Genomic DNA, 17,935 nt, shown 5'->3' with positions numbered 1-17,935 from the left:
TTTTTTACCAAACTGTGTTGTTGTTGTAACTGTAATGCTGCTGGGGTTTTTTTTTATATCTATTTATATTTGATCTATTTCACATTTTGTATTTATTATTATTATATTTTGGTTTATTTCTGTAAATCACTTTGGAAAATGCTTTGCAAAAATGGGAAATAATGAGAATAAATTAAACTCAAGCACTATTGTTATCTGTGTCACAACAGTAAACATTACAGCACCTGTCCCAAGAACCCATAGTAAAACATCTAGTATATATGCAAACCCTGCCAGAAAATTAGGATGGCTGTTGGTTTCCGTGCTGAGCTGCTCAGTTTTGTATACTTCAGAATCTGTTTATGATGACAGAATTCATGACACACACCTCAGCTTTCAAGTGGCATCTGTGGCTACACAATTGACAAAAATACGGGTTTGCATATACGGAAGGCCCTTTATGGAACTTCTCAACCAACTCCATTAATATGAACTGTATTTAGTTTAGACCAAATACAGATTTCTTGCCCAATTTGATTCCAAAACTATTGTTAGCAACTCTCAAAAGTCAGCAGTTGCTTTCTCAGATGTAACCTAATAAGAAACCAAAATGATTGCTTTGATACCTGTTGAAGCAGAGCTTCTAGGCAATTCTGGGGATCCTGAATGACCTTACAAGCAGTAATACTCTGGCACCCGATCCCAGACAAGGCACCTCGGGGTGTCTGTGAGGTTTTCATGCATCCAAAACATTTCAGAAGACCATTAAATGGGAAGGGTAGTCCTTATGGCAGGGGTAGGGAACCTGAGGCCCGGGCCACAATGCAACCCTCCTAGGATCCCTAAATATCCATGCCCACTCCTCTATGGACCACCCCTCACCCCCAACAAGCTCTCTGGCAGCTTCCCAGCTTTTGTGCACTCTGGGTCCCATTGTGGAAACCTTTCCCCTCAGGCTTAGTTATTTGCAGTGAGAGTTAAGCTAAAGGAGGTCTTTTTTATATATTTTGGCTCTCTTAACCCCCATATATATGGAAGGAATGCCTCCTTCCATATATAGCTGCCTGGCCTCTAAGATCTGGAGCAGAGGTCCTTCTTTGGGATTCCTCTTTGAAGAAAAGCAGAAGAGAAGCTACCTGGAGAAGGGCCTTCTCTGTGGTAGCACCCCAGCTTATGGAATGGGCTCCCCAGCCTGGCACCGACACTTCTTTCATTTCAGCACCAGGCCAAAACTCTTTTATTTTCCCAGTATTTTAAATGTTTGTATTGTTTTTACCATTGATTGTATATATTATTGTGATGCTGTGTGTTATTTATGTTATCACTGCCCTGAGACACAGTGAAGGGTGGGATACATTTTTTTTTAATAAGTAAAATTTATGGCCAATCCCAGCACTGCCTCCCCACCCCCGCCCCCAGAAAGCTCTGAGGATGAACCAGGCTCCCTCACAAAATTTAAGCAGCCAGCTTCCCCGACTTCCATTGTTCTGGACTTGAACACTCAGCAGCCCCGGTCAATATGGCTAATCATGAGGAATGATGGGACTTGTAGTCCAAACCATTTGGTGGGGGCACCAGTTTGGAGAAGACTGGGTTAAAATGCTCTGAAACTGCATCAGAGAGACACGTTTAGGCTGCTATCCTAGATATACTTATCTGGAATCAGTTCCACTGGCTTATTCACATGCTCACCCAGGTGTGCGGCTTGCCGCAGAAACCCACCAATGCGAGGCCCCATATACTGGATATGGTGCATGGGGTTCTACACCCAGTGCACATGCACAAGGGCAGTTTTCCAGCATCCCCAACATCTCCCTTAAACTGCCTTTTCTAGTTCTTTCAGTAGGGCTAATCTACATCCACCAGCCCCATATCCCACTAAGGGTAGGTAAGGTATTACTCTTAAAGAAGGTCTAAAAAGTATTTCAAATAACTGGGAGAGCCAGTGTGATGTGGTGTTTGGAGTGCAGGATGGCTTCCGTGAGATCCCGGCTCTAGTTCACTCAGTCATGACTTTGGGCCAGTCACCCATTCTCAACCTAAACTACTACACAGGGTTGTTGCTGTTGTTGCGAGCATAAAAATGGAGCTAGGTAAACCCCCTTACATTCCTCACAAGAGGAAAAAGGTAGGATATAAATGCATTGCAATAATAATGAAAATAAGAATACTCAATGGACATTTGGTCTGATCTGGCCTGGCTTTTCTCATGTAGAAAGAGAGAGAGAAAATGCTCCTTTTAAAAACCAAGAACAATTTATTTGTAGTTTGAAGTGTTTCACAGATAAGGTATGGCCACCAGGAGGCACCAAATACCCTAGGAAATAGATTCTGTACTATTAAAGTACCTGGGCCAAACCAACAGAGTCTAAGAGGGTGGGTTCAGTGAGGAGTAGGACCTCTGGATTGTTTCCCCGTCTCTGGAAGGGCAGACGGGGAGGAAGGAAGGAAAATGTCATCTTATGCTTTCAACATTTCTTCATCACAAACCCCTTTAAAAGAAAACTAAAACCCCCAACTCTTTCCCCAGTAACATTCACATGGTAAATACATACTGAATGGTGATCGTTCAAGAATTCTTTTAAAGAGGAGGGTGGAACAGCATTTCATTGGAAAAGGATTTTACTTTTGCAGGGGTTTTTCTTTTTCTTTGCACTGAGCAAGAGCCAATATGTCAATTGTTGAAAACAGCAGCATAAAACAGGACTAGAGTGCCAACATTTAGTATATTTTGGGTGAAATAAGAATAAAAAATCAAGGGTGGAAAACAAATTTCAGCTGGCAAAATAATCAAACAAACATATCTATGTCCCTCCCGCCCCAATAAAAAATATTACCCAACTATGTTAGAAATTCTATAAAACATTCATCACAATTGAGGATTCTCAACTACTTAAAAACGGCTACTCTTCCACTGAAATGAGTTGTTGAAAAATTTGGATGGCTTCCACTCAGATATGCACACCCAGTGTGAGGTTGTGACATGCCGAGAAATTTTGCCTGGATGAGGAAAACGAGGGCTGGCATCAGAACAGCAGCAATCCTCTTGTCCATGCCAACAGAAGACTTGTGCCAGTCAACTGGCCAGTCCTCTTGTTTTAAAGGGCTTCAGCAAAATCTTTTGAATGATTCCTCACGCCTGGCCCCATGCTCTAAAAACGGATTGCTACAAATGTGGCTTGTCCTTTACACATTTTAGGCCATGTGGGGAAGAGCCCATCTGCGCACTCAGAGGCTTTTGTCATTTCAGATCTTTCTCTTTCCGTTTTTCTAAAAACCTTGCAGGCGTTGCAGAGCTGGCACCACAGGAAACAGTGCTCTGAGCTGGCCGCCTTCTTGATGCGCGAGCGATTTAGTGGCAGGGAAAGGTTTCAGTGAGGCAGCTTCCAAATGTTACCCGCAGAGTGAAGCAGCCAAGCCCCGACAGGGTTCTATCAGAGGATAACCCATCCTGCGTGTTTGGAGCTTTGTAGAGGGCTGACAGCTGTTGTTAAAACAACTTGATCGAGCCAGAAACCCCAGAAAATGTTTTCGAAGGTCTCTCGCTATGACTTCTCTCAGGACTAGGGCAGCCCAAGAGACTTTGCTGCCCAAGGTGAAGGAGAAGACAACGCCCATCATGCGGACACCAAGAGTGAAGTAGCACCTGTGCCCTGCTGCTTAACGGCACCACCAGCTCTTTAAGATCAGCGCCGGAGACGCATCCAGGGGGCCTGCTTCAGCCCCTCCAGCCATCTCCTCAGTGTCACGCAATCCTTCTGCTGGTGCAGAGAGAATGAGGTGCGGAGCAGAGGGAGAGAACCAACTGCTCAACACATTGGGCGTGATACTCCTCTTCCCTGGGGTCCCCAAGGGCTGATTTAGATGGGTGTTTCATATGCCTTTGCATTCCTCATTCAGGGATAAATGGAAGGGAAGGGTGACTGCTCTCTCCTCCCCGACTGCGAACCCCCCTTCTGCCCAAACCTGCTGGTATGAATGCTAAAAGCCAAAGAAGCTGCAGGTTAGCACTCCCGCTTGGCCCAATTCAGTTCTTTCAGAGAGAGGCCAAAAACGGCTTACACGACATCTCAGAATGGACGTCCCTTTTCATGCCTGCTCTGGATGCCTTCCCTCCCTTCCTGTGAAGCAGACAGGCCTTAGAGCTACACAGGTGGATGCCTGCCTGTATCCACACGCCTTCGGAGATTCCTGTGGCACAAGGATGGGCACAGTGAGGCTTTCCTCCGTACGGCACCCCCAGACCTGCTGAATTACAACCTCCATCACCCTGACCACCACAGGGCTGGGGCCATGGGAGCCGGGGCAATGGGAGCTGCTGGGGAGGCCAGGTTGGGAAAGACTGCTGCAGAAGACAGTCCCCGCACAGCTGCATCTGCAAACCCGTTATGACTTTCCACGAGAACGAGGCTGCAGGAAATCTGTCCAATTAGTTTCAGAAGGTGACATTTCTCACTGACTTTGCTCTAGCGCAGTCCCCACTTGTTTCACTTGGACTAGTGCAAGAGAGCTGCCTGGTGGACTGTGCCCCAATTTCGCTGGGACAAATCCATTTCTTGCATAACGCAATGTCTTCATTCAGTGGCCCCCAGGAATCACTTCTAACTAACAGCACCATCTTTTGGCTAATTTTTTTCAGAACCAGGTTTTGAAGGACATCAAAATGGATGAACTGGGGACAACTTTAAAAACTGCCTTTCATGTAAAGGAAACAAGTAAAATTTTCTAGATAAGGAGGTAGAAACAACAAGGATTACTCCATGCCAAGAGTTGGTATCTTTGTTTAACAGCTAACTGAGTTCCTCCTACCCCAGCTTGTCTGTTTTTCTGTTAAGACAATACTCGCATGTTTTTTTTTAAAAAAACAGTAATTTAAATACCATATTAAACATGGACTTGCTACTCATGTGACTTGCCAAACAGATTTAAAAGTATTTTAAAAAGTTCAAAAACTCAAATCAGTAGAGGGGTTAAGCACATGCTCCAAGGTTCAGAGGTGTTAAAATTCTGTTCTCCAAATATGTTCCAAGGCTAAAAAAGATACATGTTGCTGCAGAGGGACATTTTCAAGGGACACCAAGAAGGTACAGTTGGAGTGATCAATGCAACATTCCCTTGAGGAAGGGAGTCAGACCCCCAAAGTTCCCTGGTCAGATGTTCTGCAGATAATGGGGACCCATGCAGACCACTTCCCCACAGGTGTGCCTCTTTGCCCCATACAAGCCCCTGCATACCATTTCCCTCTTCCTTTTTTAATGCATGGACTATTGTTCCCGTGGAGATGGCTCCCCGCCACCCCTCCCCCACGCCACCCCCAGACTCCCAGATTTCCCTGCAGCACAACCTCCCTGCCATTCAATCCTCGGCACGCTCTTCACGCACGTGCACAGAACCCTCAGCTCGCCTCTCCCGTGGCACCATCATCCCCGGCGACAGGATGCGCATCGTCCGCGGTGTGCGACAGCTGGTGCTGCTGGAAGCTGAGTGGGTGGAAGAACTCCTTTGAGCAGACGCCGCACAAGAAGGTCCCTTCCTCCTTCGCCCCGCCGTGGGCCCTGGCGTGGGCGGCCAGGCGCCGGGCAGTCCGGAAGGCCTTGCCGCAGTGGGGGCACCGGTGGCGTTTCCGGTCCGTGTGGGTGTGGAGGTGGTTCTTGAGGGCCAGAAGGTTGTAGAACTCCTTCTGGCACGCGCTGCAGCGGTAGAGGCCGGTCTTGTGGGCCTTCCTGTGGTTGAGGAGGCTGCCGGCGTGGCGGTACGTCCGCTCGCAGCTGCTGCACTTGTAAGGCCGCTCCTCCAGTTTCTTGCTGGCCGCCACAGAGCTCGGGGAGGCACTGCCTTCCTCAGCTGCCTCCCCTGTAGCCTTGGCGTGATGCCTCCCGAGGTGGCGCATCAGGTCCCGGGAGGCCCGGTAAGCCTTGCCACACTCCGAGCACTCGAAGCGCTTCTTGCTGTGGACGCGGCTGTGGTTCCTCAGGGCCGCCTGGCTGGGGAACCGCTTGGGGCACAGCGGGCACTGGAAAGGGCCAGCCCGGGCCTCTGCCGAGCTGCCCGCCTGCGCCGCCTTTTGGGGAGCCACTCTGTCCCGTGCGGATCCCGGCCCCGGGGTGCTCTGGCTGCAGGGGTGGGGCCGGCGCTGGTGCCTGAGCAGCTGCCGTTGCCACTTGAAGGCCTTCCCGCAGTCCGGACACCGGTGGCGCTTCACTTCATAGTGGATGCGCTGGTGGTTCTTGAGGGACATGAGGTTGGGGTAGGCCTTGGTGCAGAGGGCGCAGGCAAAGTGTCCGACCTTGTGGCTCTTCTGGTGGTTGAGGAGGCTGCCCGCGTGGCGGTAGGTGCGCCCACACTCCCCACACCGGTAGGGGCGCTCTTCCGGCTCCAGGGCTTGCTTCGCAGCGCCAGGAGGGCGGCTCAGTGTCTCTGCCTTGGCTGCCCGCTTGGCCTGAGCGAATCTCCTGGATGAGTGGGAGGAAGGCTCCCGCTTCCGGTCGCGGTGCACGCGCTGGTGGCTCGCCAGTTGCTTCTGCAGCCGGAAGGCCTTGGGGCACTCCGGGCACCTGTAGCGCTTGGTTTCAAAGTGGGTGCGGTTGTGGTTCTTGAGTGCCATGAGGTTGTAGAACTGCTTGTGGCAAATGCCGCAGTGGAAGAGACCCGTCTTGTGTGTCTGCTTGTGGTTGATCAGGCTGCCAGCGTGCTTGTAGTTGCGCCCGCAGACGTCGCACTGGAAGGGGCGCTCAGACGGGGAGCCTTCCTCCTCAGCGCTGGGGCCGTCCCCCCCCTCCTGGTCTGCTTCTTCCTCGTCTCTCCCAACCTTCTTCTGCTCTTTGGAAAACTGTAGCGGTTGAAGTGCCTCTGATGCTGCTTTCGCTTCATACATCACCCCACAGATGTCAAACACCCGGGCCTTTTTGTTCTCCGGCTGGTTAGCATTCTGCTCTCTGCCTTGTCCCGATCTTTCCTCTCCAGAGGGAGACATGAGGGAGGAAGCATGTGGAGGATCTGCCCCGGTCTGGGCTGCCAGAACCTCATCGGCAACAGGCTCCTCCCTGGGCATCTCACAAGCAGAGGAAGGCTCCCCCGCTCCTCCTTCTGCGGGTGCTGGCTGCCGTACCTCCGGCACACTGCCATTCAGCTTACACCTCGGATGGTTCCGCAGGTGGTTCCGATAGGCAGACATATTGGGATACTGCCGGCAGCAGACCCCGCACTGGTAATTGCCGATCTGATGGATCTTCTTGTGATTGACCAAGCTGCCACCGTGCCGGTAGGTCTTGCCACACTGACCGCAAGCATACGGTCGGTTGTCCAGGAAGTCACACGTTGTGGCTGACACTTCCAGCGGGTGTGAGAGGGGCTGTTCTTCCTTTATGCATGGAGCTGGAGGTAGCTGGTCCTCCTCCAGGCGAGGCGCTCGTCGGAGCGGGTCCTCCTCCAGGCGAGGTGCTCGTCGGAGCTGGATGGATGTGTCAGCCAAGGCTGCGGCCTTCTCCTCCAGGTGCCCGTCGCTATGCTCTTCCAAGCTGGCCATGTCATCAAATGTTTGCCCACAATAGCCACAGATGTGGGACAGAAGCTGCTCCTCTTCTCGATCTCCTGCTCCATCCACCTGCACCTCAGCCTCCCGCTTGAGCACCGCATCCAAGCCCTCCCCCTGGCTTTCTCCCTCCTCGTGCAGCAGGCTGTGGTGCTGGAGGCCCTCCTCGCTCGGGAAGATCATGCCACAGAGGCTGCAGAGAAAGGGCTGCTCCTCAGCACCGCTGTCCCGGCCAGGGCTGCCCTGGCTGGACGATGTGGCCTTGGCGTGTCCATGGAAGTGATTTTTCAGAGCCAGAAGACTGGAATATTCTTTGGGGCAGAGGGAGCACTGGTAGATGCCCAGCTGCTGGGTCTGCTTGTGGCTCATCAAGCTGCTGGCCTGGTCAAAGCCCAGCCCACCCTGCTCAGAAAGATAGGGAAGCCCTTCTGGCTCCCCCAGCAACGGCGAGGGAGCCCGTGTCTGCGACTCCCAGCCATTGGTGAGAGCACCTTCCTCCAAAATGTCATAGCTGCCCTTGAACTCCTCCCCCGAGGGCAGGGTCCTGGGCACGGCAGAGCCCTCTTCCACTTCGCCATCCTCGTCCTCGGTTGTGGTCACGGCTGTCCCAGACGGTCCTCTTCTGGGCCTCTGATGACTGCGCAAGTGGCTCTTGAGGGAGGCAACGTTCTGGAAGTGCTTGCTGCAGAGCGAGCAGCTGAAGTCGCCTGTCTGGTGCGTCTGCTTGTGGTTGATGAGGCTCCCTGAGTGCCGGTATGCTTTGCCACACTGGTCACAGCCGTAGAGGCGCTGGGGAGACCCAGGCGACTCGGCCCGCACGGCCAGGCCTTCCGGCCAGTCCCCATCGCTGCTGTGCTGCACGGCGTGACTCTGCAGGTCTGCCACGCTGGGAAAGGTCATCCCGCACGGCGGGCAGACGTGCGCCGTCTCAGAGGTGGGAAGGACATCCTCAGCCACAGTTGCACCGTTCTCCAGGGCTTCAACGTCTTGCTTGATGGCTTGGAGAAGGTCCGCCTCCTGTGGGTGAAAGACACCCAGTCTCGGGACGGCCGCTGCCTCGATGTCCTCCGTGCAGGGCAAGTGACGCAGCTGATGGAGCTGGAACTCGGCCTCCTCCTCAAAGCTCTCCCCACAGCTGCTGCAGGTCAGGCCACCCCCCTGCTCCCGGCCGCGCATGCGCGCCGCTCGCAGATGCACGCGGACATGATTCCGGAGTGCCATCAGGTTGGAGTACTGCTTGGGACAGATGGAGCACTGGAAGATCCCCGTCTGGTGTGTATGGCGGTGGTTCACCAGACTGCCGCGGTGCCGGTAACTCCGCCCACAGTCCCCACACCGGTAGGGACGCTCCTCCTCCTCTGCCCCTCTTTCTTCCTCCTCCTTGGGACAGGAGGCGGCCTTCCAGACGTGTGGGGGCTGCACCTGGCTGTCAGCAGATTCCCCAGGGCTGTCCGTGGCGGCAGACGGATGCTGCGGAGCCTCCTCGGGAGAGGACGAAGTGCTCAGCTTGGACTTGAGATGCACCCGCAGGTGGTTCTTCAGGGCGGCCAAGTTGTACAGCTGCTTCGAGCACACGGTGCAGCTGTACACCCCAATCTGGTGGCTCTTTTTGTGGTTAATGAGGCTCCCTGCATGGCGGTATGTCCGCCCGCAGTCCCCGCAGCGGAAGGGCCGCTCCTCCGACATGGTATAGCCCTCCTCGCCTTTCAGGCTTGCTTCCCAAGTCCCATTGGCCCCAGGTGCTGGCTTGGAGGGGGTGCTGCCCTCCTCCTCCTCCTCCTCTGCCACCTCTGGATAGAGGCAACTGTGTCCCTTCAGCTCCTCCTCGTCGGCAAAGGTCCCCCCACAGCGGACACACAGCTCCCCGTCCGGGTTGCAGCGTTCGCCCCCTCCCACCTTGCAGGCGTCTTTCAGGCTGCAAGGGGCACCGTCTCCAAAGTTCGCGCCCCTGGGCGGAGGGTGATAGATGTCCAGCTTGGCCAAGGTCTCGATGGAGTCCTCCTCCCAGATGCCGTGCTCCAAGCCCTCCCAGGCCGGCCGGCCCACAGCCTTGCCCTCATCTGGGCTGTGGGCCCTCTGGTGGCTCAGCAGCTCGGAGGGCAGCCGGAAGGCTTTGTGGCAAAAGCGGCACTTGTAGGGCCGGTACTCGGAGTGGAGGCGCGTGTGGCTCTTGAGTGCCATGAGGTTGGAGAACTCCTTGTAGCACATGGCGCACTGGTAGACGCCCAGCGTGTGGCTCTGCTTATGATTGGTCAGGCTGCCGGCGTGTTTGTAGGCCTTGTCGCACTGGTTGCATTTGTAGCGCCGCTCATCCTCACTCATTGCGCCACCTGTCCTGAGCCCCGTCTCTTCCTCTTCCTCCTCCTCCCCCTGGCACATGGGGAGGGGCACCTTGCCCTCCGTCTCCATCTTGACTGGAAACTCCAGCTGAGAAAAGTCAGCGGGCACCACCGATTCGGCAATGTACTTCTCCAGGTTGCTCAGCAGGCTCCCGCTGCTGCCTTCCATGCCCGTGTAGGTGTCCGCATCGGAAGACGAGGTGTCCTGGCCCCTGGGGAAGGTGCAGCTCCCGCCGTTGCTCCCCTCTTCCTCTTCCTGGTCCCGGGTGGCAGAAGCCGCACAGCGGTGGCTCGTCAGCTGAGAAAAGCTCCGGAAGCCGCGGCCGCAGCTTTGGCACTTGTAGCGCCTCTCCTCTGTGTGGGTGCGGAGGTGGCTCTTGAGTGCCATGGGGTTGGAGAAGTCCTTGTGGCACAGCAGGCAGCGGAAGAGCCCCACCTCGTGGGTGCGCCGGTGGTTCACCAGGCTGCCGGCGTGGCGGTAGCTGCGCGGGCACTGCTTGCACTTGTACGGCCGCTCCTCCTGCCCGGGGGGTTGCTCGTGGGTCAGGGCTGCATCCCCCTCAGCCATCTCTCACATCAGATGCCCCCTCTACTTCGCACGCTCGTGGAAGAGGAAACTGTGGGCATTCTGGGGCACGATGCAGTCCCTCGTGGCCTCGAGGTCGTCTTTCTCTTTCCCGCGTGCGCTAAGACCAAGACCTACAGAGAAGAGGATGAGAAAACCTGATTATCAGAAGCTAGAAATGGGGGAACGGACACGCATCTGGACAATGTGGGAATTCCCACTGTAGGGAACTTAAGTTTTTTTCAGCTCTGTGCCACACTGCATTCTGGGGCTTGGCTTGGATTTTGTGTAACAGCAAGCACTGTTATGCTATAGGAAAATACAGGAATGCAAATCAGACTCTGGAGTAGAGAAATATTGGCATGTAGTTGAAATTCAATATACCAAAAGTATATTGAGGAGCACACTCCCTTGAAGGCAATCTGTTGTGAATCACGGAACAGTACAGTTGGAAGGGGCCAGAGGGCCATCAACTTCCTGTGTCCAACCCCTCCTCAGAGCAGGACTCCAAGTTAAAGTATCCCTGACAGATGGCTGTCCAGTTGTATCTTGAATGCCTCTGGTGTGGGAGAGCCCACAACCTCCTTAAGGAATTGGTTCCACTGTAACAGTCAGAATTTTTTTCCTGATTTCTAGCCAGAACCTGGCTTCCTGTAACTTGGGCCTGTTATTCCATGTCCTGTACTCTGGGATGATCAAGAAGAGATCTTGGTCCTTCTTTTTGGGACAACCATTTAAATACTTGAAGGGTGCTATCCTATCTCCCCCTACCCCCAGTCTTCTCTTTCCAAGGCTAAACATGCCCAGTTCTTTCAGTTCCTCCTCAGGTGGCTTTGTTTCTAGTCCCTTGATCATCTGTAGAAACACAGAAGGGGTGCAGACCAGGGAAGATCAAGGGAAGAACGGAAAGTGGCCATGGCAACCCATTTTGCTCTCTTTCTGCCACCTTCTTTTTATCCATTCCTCTTACTCCTTGCTCAACTGTCTGTAGGGGAGAGAAGGGTTGTTATTACCTGAGATGTGAACTGACTGCCTGCAGAGGATTCCTCCTGCCACTCCTTCTCTTACCCCACCTGCCTCAGTTTCCCTCTGCTCCAGCCCTTCTCTCCCTCTGGGCATGCCTCACCTGCATCAAACTAGGACAAGACCCTCAGACCACAAGCTGCCCGCCCCACTATTCACCCTCACTGGGAGAAGCCCCACTGAACTTAACAGATCTTACTTTTGAGTAGACATGCACCGTGAGCTATAGGTTCTTTCCTGCTTAGTGTCGGGAAAGAAAGGGGCAGTTATTCTTGGCATGTGTTCCAAGGTCAGGCAGAGACAGACTCATCACATGACGGAGGGTCCTGGGAACCAGAATTCCCAGAAGTTGAAGTGCAGGGTGGGGGGGCTTAGCTCAATGGCCCCACCTAGGTGTTCAGATGGACTTTGAGATTAGTCAGGATTTACAACTGCAGGGAGGGGGTGTGAAAGAACTACTTCCAAACCCAGCTAAGCCTGGCACAACTCTTGACCCCATGATGCAATGTCAGGAGAGATGGGCCAAGCAGCTAGAAGGGCAATGGACACAGAAAAGGCTTGCCTGTCTCCAAAATGGACATCCCAGAGGGAGAGGCACTAGGGGTGCTCGAAAGGATACTCAGAAGTTGTTGCGACATGGGTTCAGTGAACTGCGCTGTGCGTGCTCATAGACTCATGTTTCTTTGGTTGCACTTGCTGGAAGTGTGTTGGCGAATAAAGAGCTTTTGCTACAGAATGACCCGCTGTTTTGGAAAGCACTTTGCAAGTGAAGCGAAGCCACAAATGGGAAGAAGAGGCAACAACACTGTCCCTGCCCTGCCCTGCCTTGCCCAGGCGGCTCCACCCTTCGAAGCAGGTTTCTCATCGCAGCCCCCTGCCCTAGCCTGGCTGTGGCTGCTTCTGGGAACCGCCTGAGAAAACACACAGACCTCAGGCCTCCCTTGCACCACTGTCCAACTTCGCCGTATCTCAGATGACTCACCTTCTGCTAGACACCTCGCTCTTGCACACGCCTGCAGCTTTACCCCAGCACCACTGTGACTTGCCTTTTCTGGCTCAGCTGCCTGCCCACAACTGATCCTGCAATGACTCTACACCCTAAATGCTTCCCAGCTTTGGTCCTGAGACTTACAACTCACGCTCCCTGCATGCTCAGCTGCTGTGGCCCAATATCCAGACCCACACCCTTTGCACGGCCCACCAAAAAGACTGGCTAATACCGAGGGGGCACAGCTCTCTGGTACAGCACGCAGCTTGCACATAGCAGCAAGTCCCGGCCTCAGTCTGCATGTGCTTTCGCATCATTATTATTTTATATAAAGAACCGGCTGAGGAAAGACATTAGCCTGAGGCCTGGGAAAGCTGCTGACAGTCAGAGTAGCCAGTACTGAGCTAGGCCAACCGACCCGGCCTAAGGTGGCTTGCCGCGTTCACTAATGGCCTGACATGACAGGTGGCGGGGCGCACAGCAGCCTTCTCCAGCCTGAACCCCCAAGAGACTGAAGGCAGCAAGGTGGAAAGGGCCGGGGGAAAGGGCCCCAGTGACCCAAGCACCTCCATGTCCCAGCACACTTGCCAACCCTTTCAACATTTCTCTCCCAGCCTGGAACGCCAAGAAGGGCCAGGAGGCCAATTCTATCTGCCATTTTGAGTTCCCCCGATGCCTCAACGTAAGGTCACTCAAGAACATTGTGGGAAATGAACATGGCACATGGGCCCAGCCGCCGGCACATCTCGGGGGTGGCTGATGTCCACTGCTGCCAGGTCAGGCTAGCGGGGGACACCAAGCGGCACTTTGACTCAGATCATCCGTTTTCCATCCTGGAATCAGTCTCTTTCCAGATTTTGGGAGGAGCTGGTGTCCTGAAGCTTGGTCACACCCACCCGGGCTTTCACACTGTGGGGATTAGCCCCAGGGATGGCGAAGCAGGTTTTGGACCCCGAGAAGAAATCCACAGTGGTTGCCTCTAGAAGACAGACAGAAACCGGGGCTGCTTCTGCCAGGAGTTTGCTTCATCAGTCTTCTTCCCCTCATCCACCCCATCCCACCAGCTGACAGTTAAGGGCTGGGCTCTGAACGAGGGAGGTCGGCCGAAAGCACAAGAGCAAAGCAGAAATTCGTGAGTGGAAACCCTCGGCGACCACCCAGAAAAGAGGAGGACTGCTGTTCAGTTCCTGCCTTCCAGTCCTTGCCTAGAGCAAGCCTGCCCCACTGGTAACCTGTCAAATAGAATTCTGCCCCCAAAACATTGGATGCTGCCAACCGGTTCATCAGTGTATTTTTGCCACTAGCCCAAAGCTATGGAGAGCACACACACACACACACACACACACCCAAGCCTATGGCAGGGATTAATACAAGAGTGTAGGTTCCTCATTTGTGCAACCTTCTTATCCAGCAACGGGACAGCCCTTCTTAGTATCTGGGACTGGCAGTCCACCAGCACTGAGCACCGTGTGTCACTGGAAACAAACACAAGCACAACCCTGGAAACTGGCCCAAAGCAGGGCTTCTGGAGAGGGACAAGCCCTGCAAACTCTGCTGACTGGCCTCACTCCACTAGTGCGGATTTGGATTGGTTTACAGGGTGGCATGAATGAGTGCTAGCACCCCATTGATCAGCACACAGTTCTGCTAGTGCGTTGTAAGCTGCTGCTCCGGCCTTTCTTTTCTCCAAGGGAAGGAAGTTAGATAGTATCTCAGCCTTGTAAATAAGACAAGGACTAGCCTAACACTGGCCGCTTTTTTATGTTGTTTTGAAATGAAGCGGTTAGGGGGCTGCTAAAGAAAGGAAAGGCCCCTGCCTTGGCTGCATGGAAATGCATGCCTGCTTGCCTCTTGGCAAGACTCTATCAAGTCTGTCAAGAGATGGAAGGGCGCTGCCCCTGCTCAGCTAGTCTGCTTGCTTTCTATGCTCCTCACAGAGAAAGCACAGACACCCAGTGAAAAACCAGAGGAAAAGCAGAGTCCCTCCCCCAGGAGCCTGCCTAGAACCCTTGGTCACCTATGGCAGCAACGCAAGGTTTGTAGCCTCCCCAGCATGGCCACCGTGCTGCGTCTTTTGCTGCCCTGCTACCTTTTGCTTCCACGGATGAAACGACAGTGTTGCCCCGAGGAGGCTTCAGCTTCTGGCCCGTGTGAATGATGCTTGATCGCTGGCCACCTCTCTCCTCCTAACAGACCTCTCCACCTACAACTCCCTGGAACAGGCATCTGGAGAGCCTAGGCCAAGGGTGTTTTCCACTCACAGGCATTAATGCCACATGCAGAATTCAGCAACCTGCCACCTCTGGAAGCCTAATGTTAATTCCAACAAAGGAGGCCACATATGGAGAGGCAGCATGCCACTGAACTCTGGTGGCTGGGAAGGGGCCTGGGGGCAGAGAGGAAGCCCCTGCCTTTCTGTCCTGCTTATGAGCTTCCTAGAAGCATCAGGTTGGCCACTGCTGAGAAGATGCTGCAGAGGCAGTATTCTTCTGTTTTTAATACATGAGGATCACATGCACTTCATGACTACAAAGCACAATCTTAGATATTCTGGAAGTTAAAAGGAAGGACTGCGTGTATCCATGTTCATAAGCAAGAGGGCAATCCATAGCTGTGAGCTACGGCAGCTAAAAGGAGTGTCCACCTGCAGAAGTAACATATCTTTGAATACCAGGTGGTGGGCAAATAAGAAAGGAAAGGCCCTCGGCTTCACACCATTTGTTAGACTTGAATGAAAATGCTAAACAACGTGGCCCTTGCTCTGAGCTAGCCAGGCCATTCTTATATTTTTATTGTCTATATATGGTTAGTCTCACAGGGTATGAATTAGGAAAGATAGGGTGAAAATCTGGACAATAAATATATAAATACATAAAAGTGCTAGTTTGTCTTATTCCCCATCGATGGAATGACTGACCTCACAGGGCCGTCATGAGAACAAATGCAACAAGAAATTAATGTTGCCTAACCTGAATGTAAATATGGAAGTGTAAAGTTCTGGGAAGTTACTTTGGATTGGGCAGGAAGTGGGGTTTTGTGCCACAAAGCCAAGCTGGGCTAAGAATTTGAGAACAGATCTCCAACTCTGGGTGCAAGGGGGTAACTGATTTTGGGAGGGAAGGTGTGCATGCATGCAATTACAGGTTTCTTTTAGCAACATTTTGGGCCACCTTCCCTGACTTGTCGTCTAACAAATCTGGAAAGCATCAACTTCCATTGTTCTTTTTCATGGTCAAATGAGTGGAGATGAAGGCGATGTCATTGGACACAACTTGTTACAAGTTGAGGAAGACTGGTTAGGATAAAATCCTATGCATGTTTAGGCAGCAAAACAAAAAGTCCTACGACTCCCAGTGTTCCCCAAGCACCAGCGCTGGCTAGGGAATATCGGGAACTATTGAACTTTTTCTGTCAAAATATACAAAGTACTGTGCCCTTAAAAGGCTTTCCCAAGTAACAGCAAAGAATAGCAGGAAAGAGCCAAAGCTATTTTTGTCATTTGAGAAGGGCCCTTTAGCCATTTTGGAATATGCAAACTGGGGCTAGGAGTCTGGTGTTTCTCAGAAGACAATGAAATGTAACATGTTCGCACAAACAGAACCTGTGAACTTTATCCTTAATACTGGGAATATAATGGATCTAATGAGTTGGGCTTTTTCTACAACAATAATAGTTTGTCTCTGTTTCCCCATGTGAAGATGTTTTACCCTAAAACTGCCTTAGAAATACACCTTTCATCTTTTTTGCAGGTTGCACAAAGGGATACACTCGGTTTCTGTATAAACAAGTTTAGCTAGCACAAAAGTCACGGTATAGGGCATGGTTGCAAAGGATATCACTTTCTTACCTCTCAAATCAAGCTGATCATCCCAGATGAACAGAAAACTTCTCTAATGTGAGAAATCGGCAAAAGTTTCCTTCCCAAAAAGACAGGGAATAAACTTCAGAAGGCAAGCATATTGACTTGTGTTATTAAAAAACATGATGGGGAAGCAAAGATGGGGAGTGAGTTTCTAAACTGGAAGAGTGTGTTTCGCAAAGTTCAAGTCATCAAACATATAGTCTGTGTTTTCCATGAAAAAAGGGAATGCACAGATCTTCAGATCCCAGGAGATTCCTTAGAATCCCATCTTCCATTCAGGAGGTAAGAAAGAAACAGTCAAAGAATAAGAACTTTAAAAGGAACACAAGGACCCTGAGTGTATAGAGCCTGGAATTTGGACCTCAAAATGGGCCTCACTTTGATTCCAGGAGTACTTCACAATGCCAACTTTAAAAATACACATAGCAATTTCAGAGTCTAACTTCTGAAAGTTTCAAGTATGGAAGGTCCCTTGGTAGCAAAATCAAAGAACTTTTCACAAGGGTTCAAACCTCAACCTCCAGCAGAGAAGCTGTACTTTATGGAGATTCGTCACCCAAACTGCCCAGGGATGTGTAGTGATCAGCTACAGTCTGTACTCCAGGACCGCTGAGGCATCGAAAAGAGAGAATGATCCTGGATCTAGTAGGTCGTGGGGAGAGGCGGTGATGAGCAACCATATTTCATGAAAGGGAGAGTGTTGCAAACCGCGAGATTAGGATTCTGAGTTAACATCTGTGGTACCAAGTCGTCCGTCCCAGTTCCTGGGCGATTCCAGTTGTAGAGAAAGAGCAAAAGAACTCCAAAGTCCACTCAAGATCCAGCCATGAGGTAGAAGACAGGTCCCACGTCGCTGCCTCGGGTTCCTGGAAAACACACACACACACAATCCTCCTCTTCTCCAAGAGCAAAGGATGAATTTGGTCAAGGCAAGGAGGGAAAACAAAACGTGGGAAGGAAACTCTTGCTGCCCAGCCCCTTTTGGGGCACCACGGGCACCCCAAGGAGCGAAAACTGACCCCCTCAGGAGCCCCGTACTTCTCCCTGGTGGATCTTTCACGGAGGGGTCGATTCCTCCCCAGACCTTCTACGTTGAGATCCAAGGATTTGGATTTGAAGAAGTCACAGGGGCTAGGGCAACAACAAATACTTCCTTTTGTTGCTAGGAAACAGGAAGTGTGCACCCTTTAAAGCTTTCCCCCTCCAACTAGATGAGGCTTCACTTCCTGCAAGTTTCTTCAGTCGTCGGACGGTTGGAGAGACCAGTGGTGTGCCACGTCCAAAGCGTTCCCCTCAAACTTGGCATCATGTAGAGATATTCCTCTCGAAAAAGATGAGAGTGACACGCTGCTCGGATTTACAGTTGACATGGAGTTCCAGAGAACCGTACCTCTTCATAGGCTCAGAGTGGCATCGTTCTAGTCTCCGACTACTTTGAAATAAAATCCTCTTGTTTTGTAATTGATGGTTAACTTGGAAGAGCAGTTCCATCGGACCGGAAGCGCTATCAGTAGAAGGGGTGGCTCCCTCCATCCGTTTTCTATCTTTTATAGGAGGGAGTGACTTGCTACGGCGGGGGGTCTGCCATAGAGTAGAGAATAATGGACAATGGGAGCATGCGGTTTCGGTCAGAGATTTCATTGGCGTG

The 17,935-nt window shown here is 52.1% G+C and overlaps 1 protein-coding gene across 2 annotated transcripts; it reads right to left on the bottom strand.

The window, feature by feature from the left end:
* Positions 1–5,297: 5,297 nt before the first annotated feature.
* ZNF646 (zinc finger protein 646) lies at positions 5,298–17,550 on the bottom strand. 2 transcript variants are annotated; one of them, XM_044422571.1, is made up of 3 exons: positions 17,307–17,550; positions 16,273–17,153; positions 5,298–10,548 (listed from the first exon to the last, which is right to left on the bottom strand). In XM_044422571.1, the coding sequence occupies exon 3, from the start codon at positions 10,415–10,417 to the stop codon at positions 5,375–5,377; it is 5,043 nt and encodes a 1,680-aa protein (XP_044278506.1). In that variant the 5' UTR covers positions 10,418–10,548; positions 16,273–17,153; positions 17,307–17,550; the 3' UTR covers positions 5,298–5,374. The 2 variants fall into 2 exon arrangements, with proteins under 2 accessions (XP_044278506.1, XP_044278507.1); XM_044422572.1 differs by having other exon boundaries at positions 17,326–17,550.
* Positions 17,551–17,935: the final 385 nt, after the last annotated feature.

This window comes from Varanus komodoensis, unplaced genomic scaffold (assembly GCF_004798865.1).
Source record: "Varanus komodoensis strain SLA01 unplaced genomic scaffold, ASM479886v1 scaffold130, whole genome shotgun sequence".
Taxonomy (NCBI): Eukaryota; Metazoa; Chordata; class Lepidosauria; order Squamata; family Varanidae; genus Varanus; species Varanus komodoensis.
Note: the sequence above shows the minus strand (reverse complement) of the source record. Positions and strands in the feature narration are given on the sequence as shown.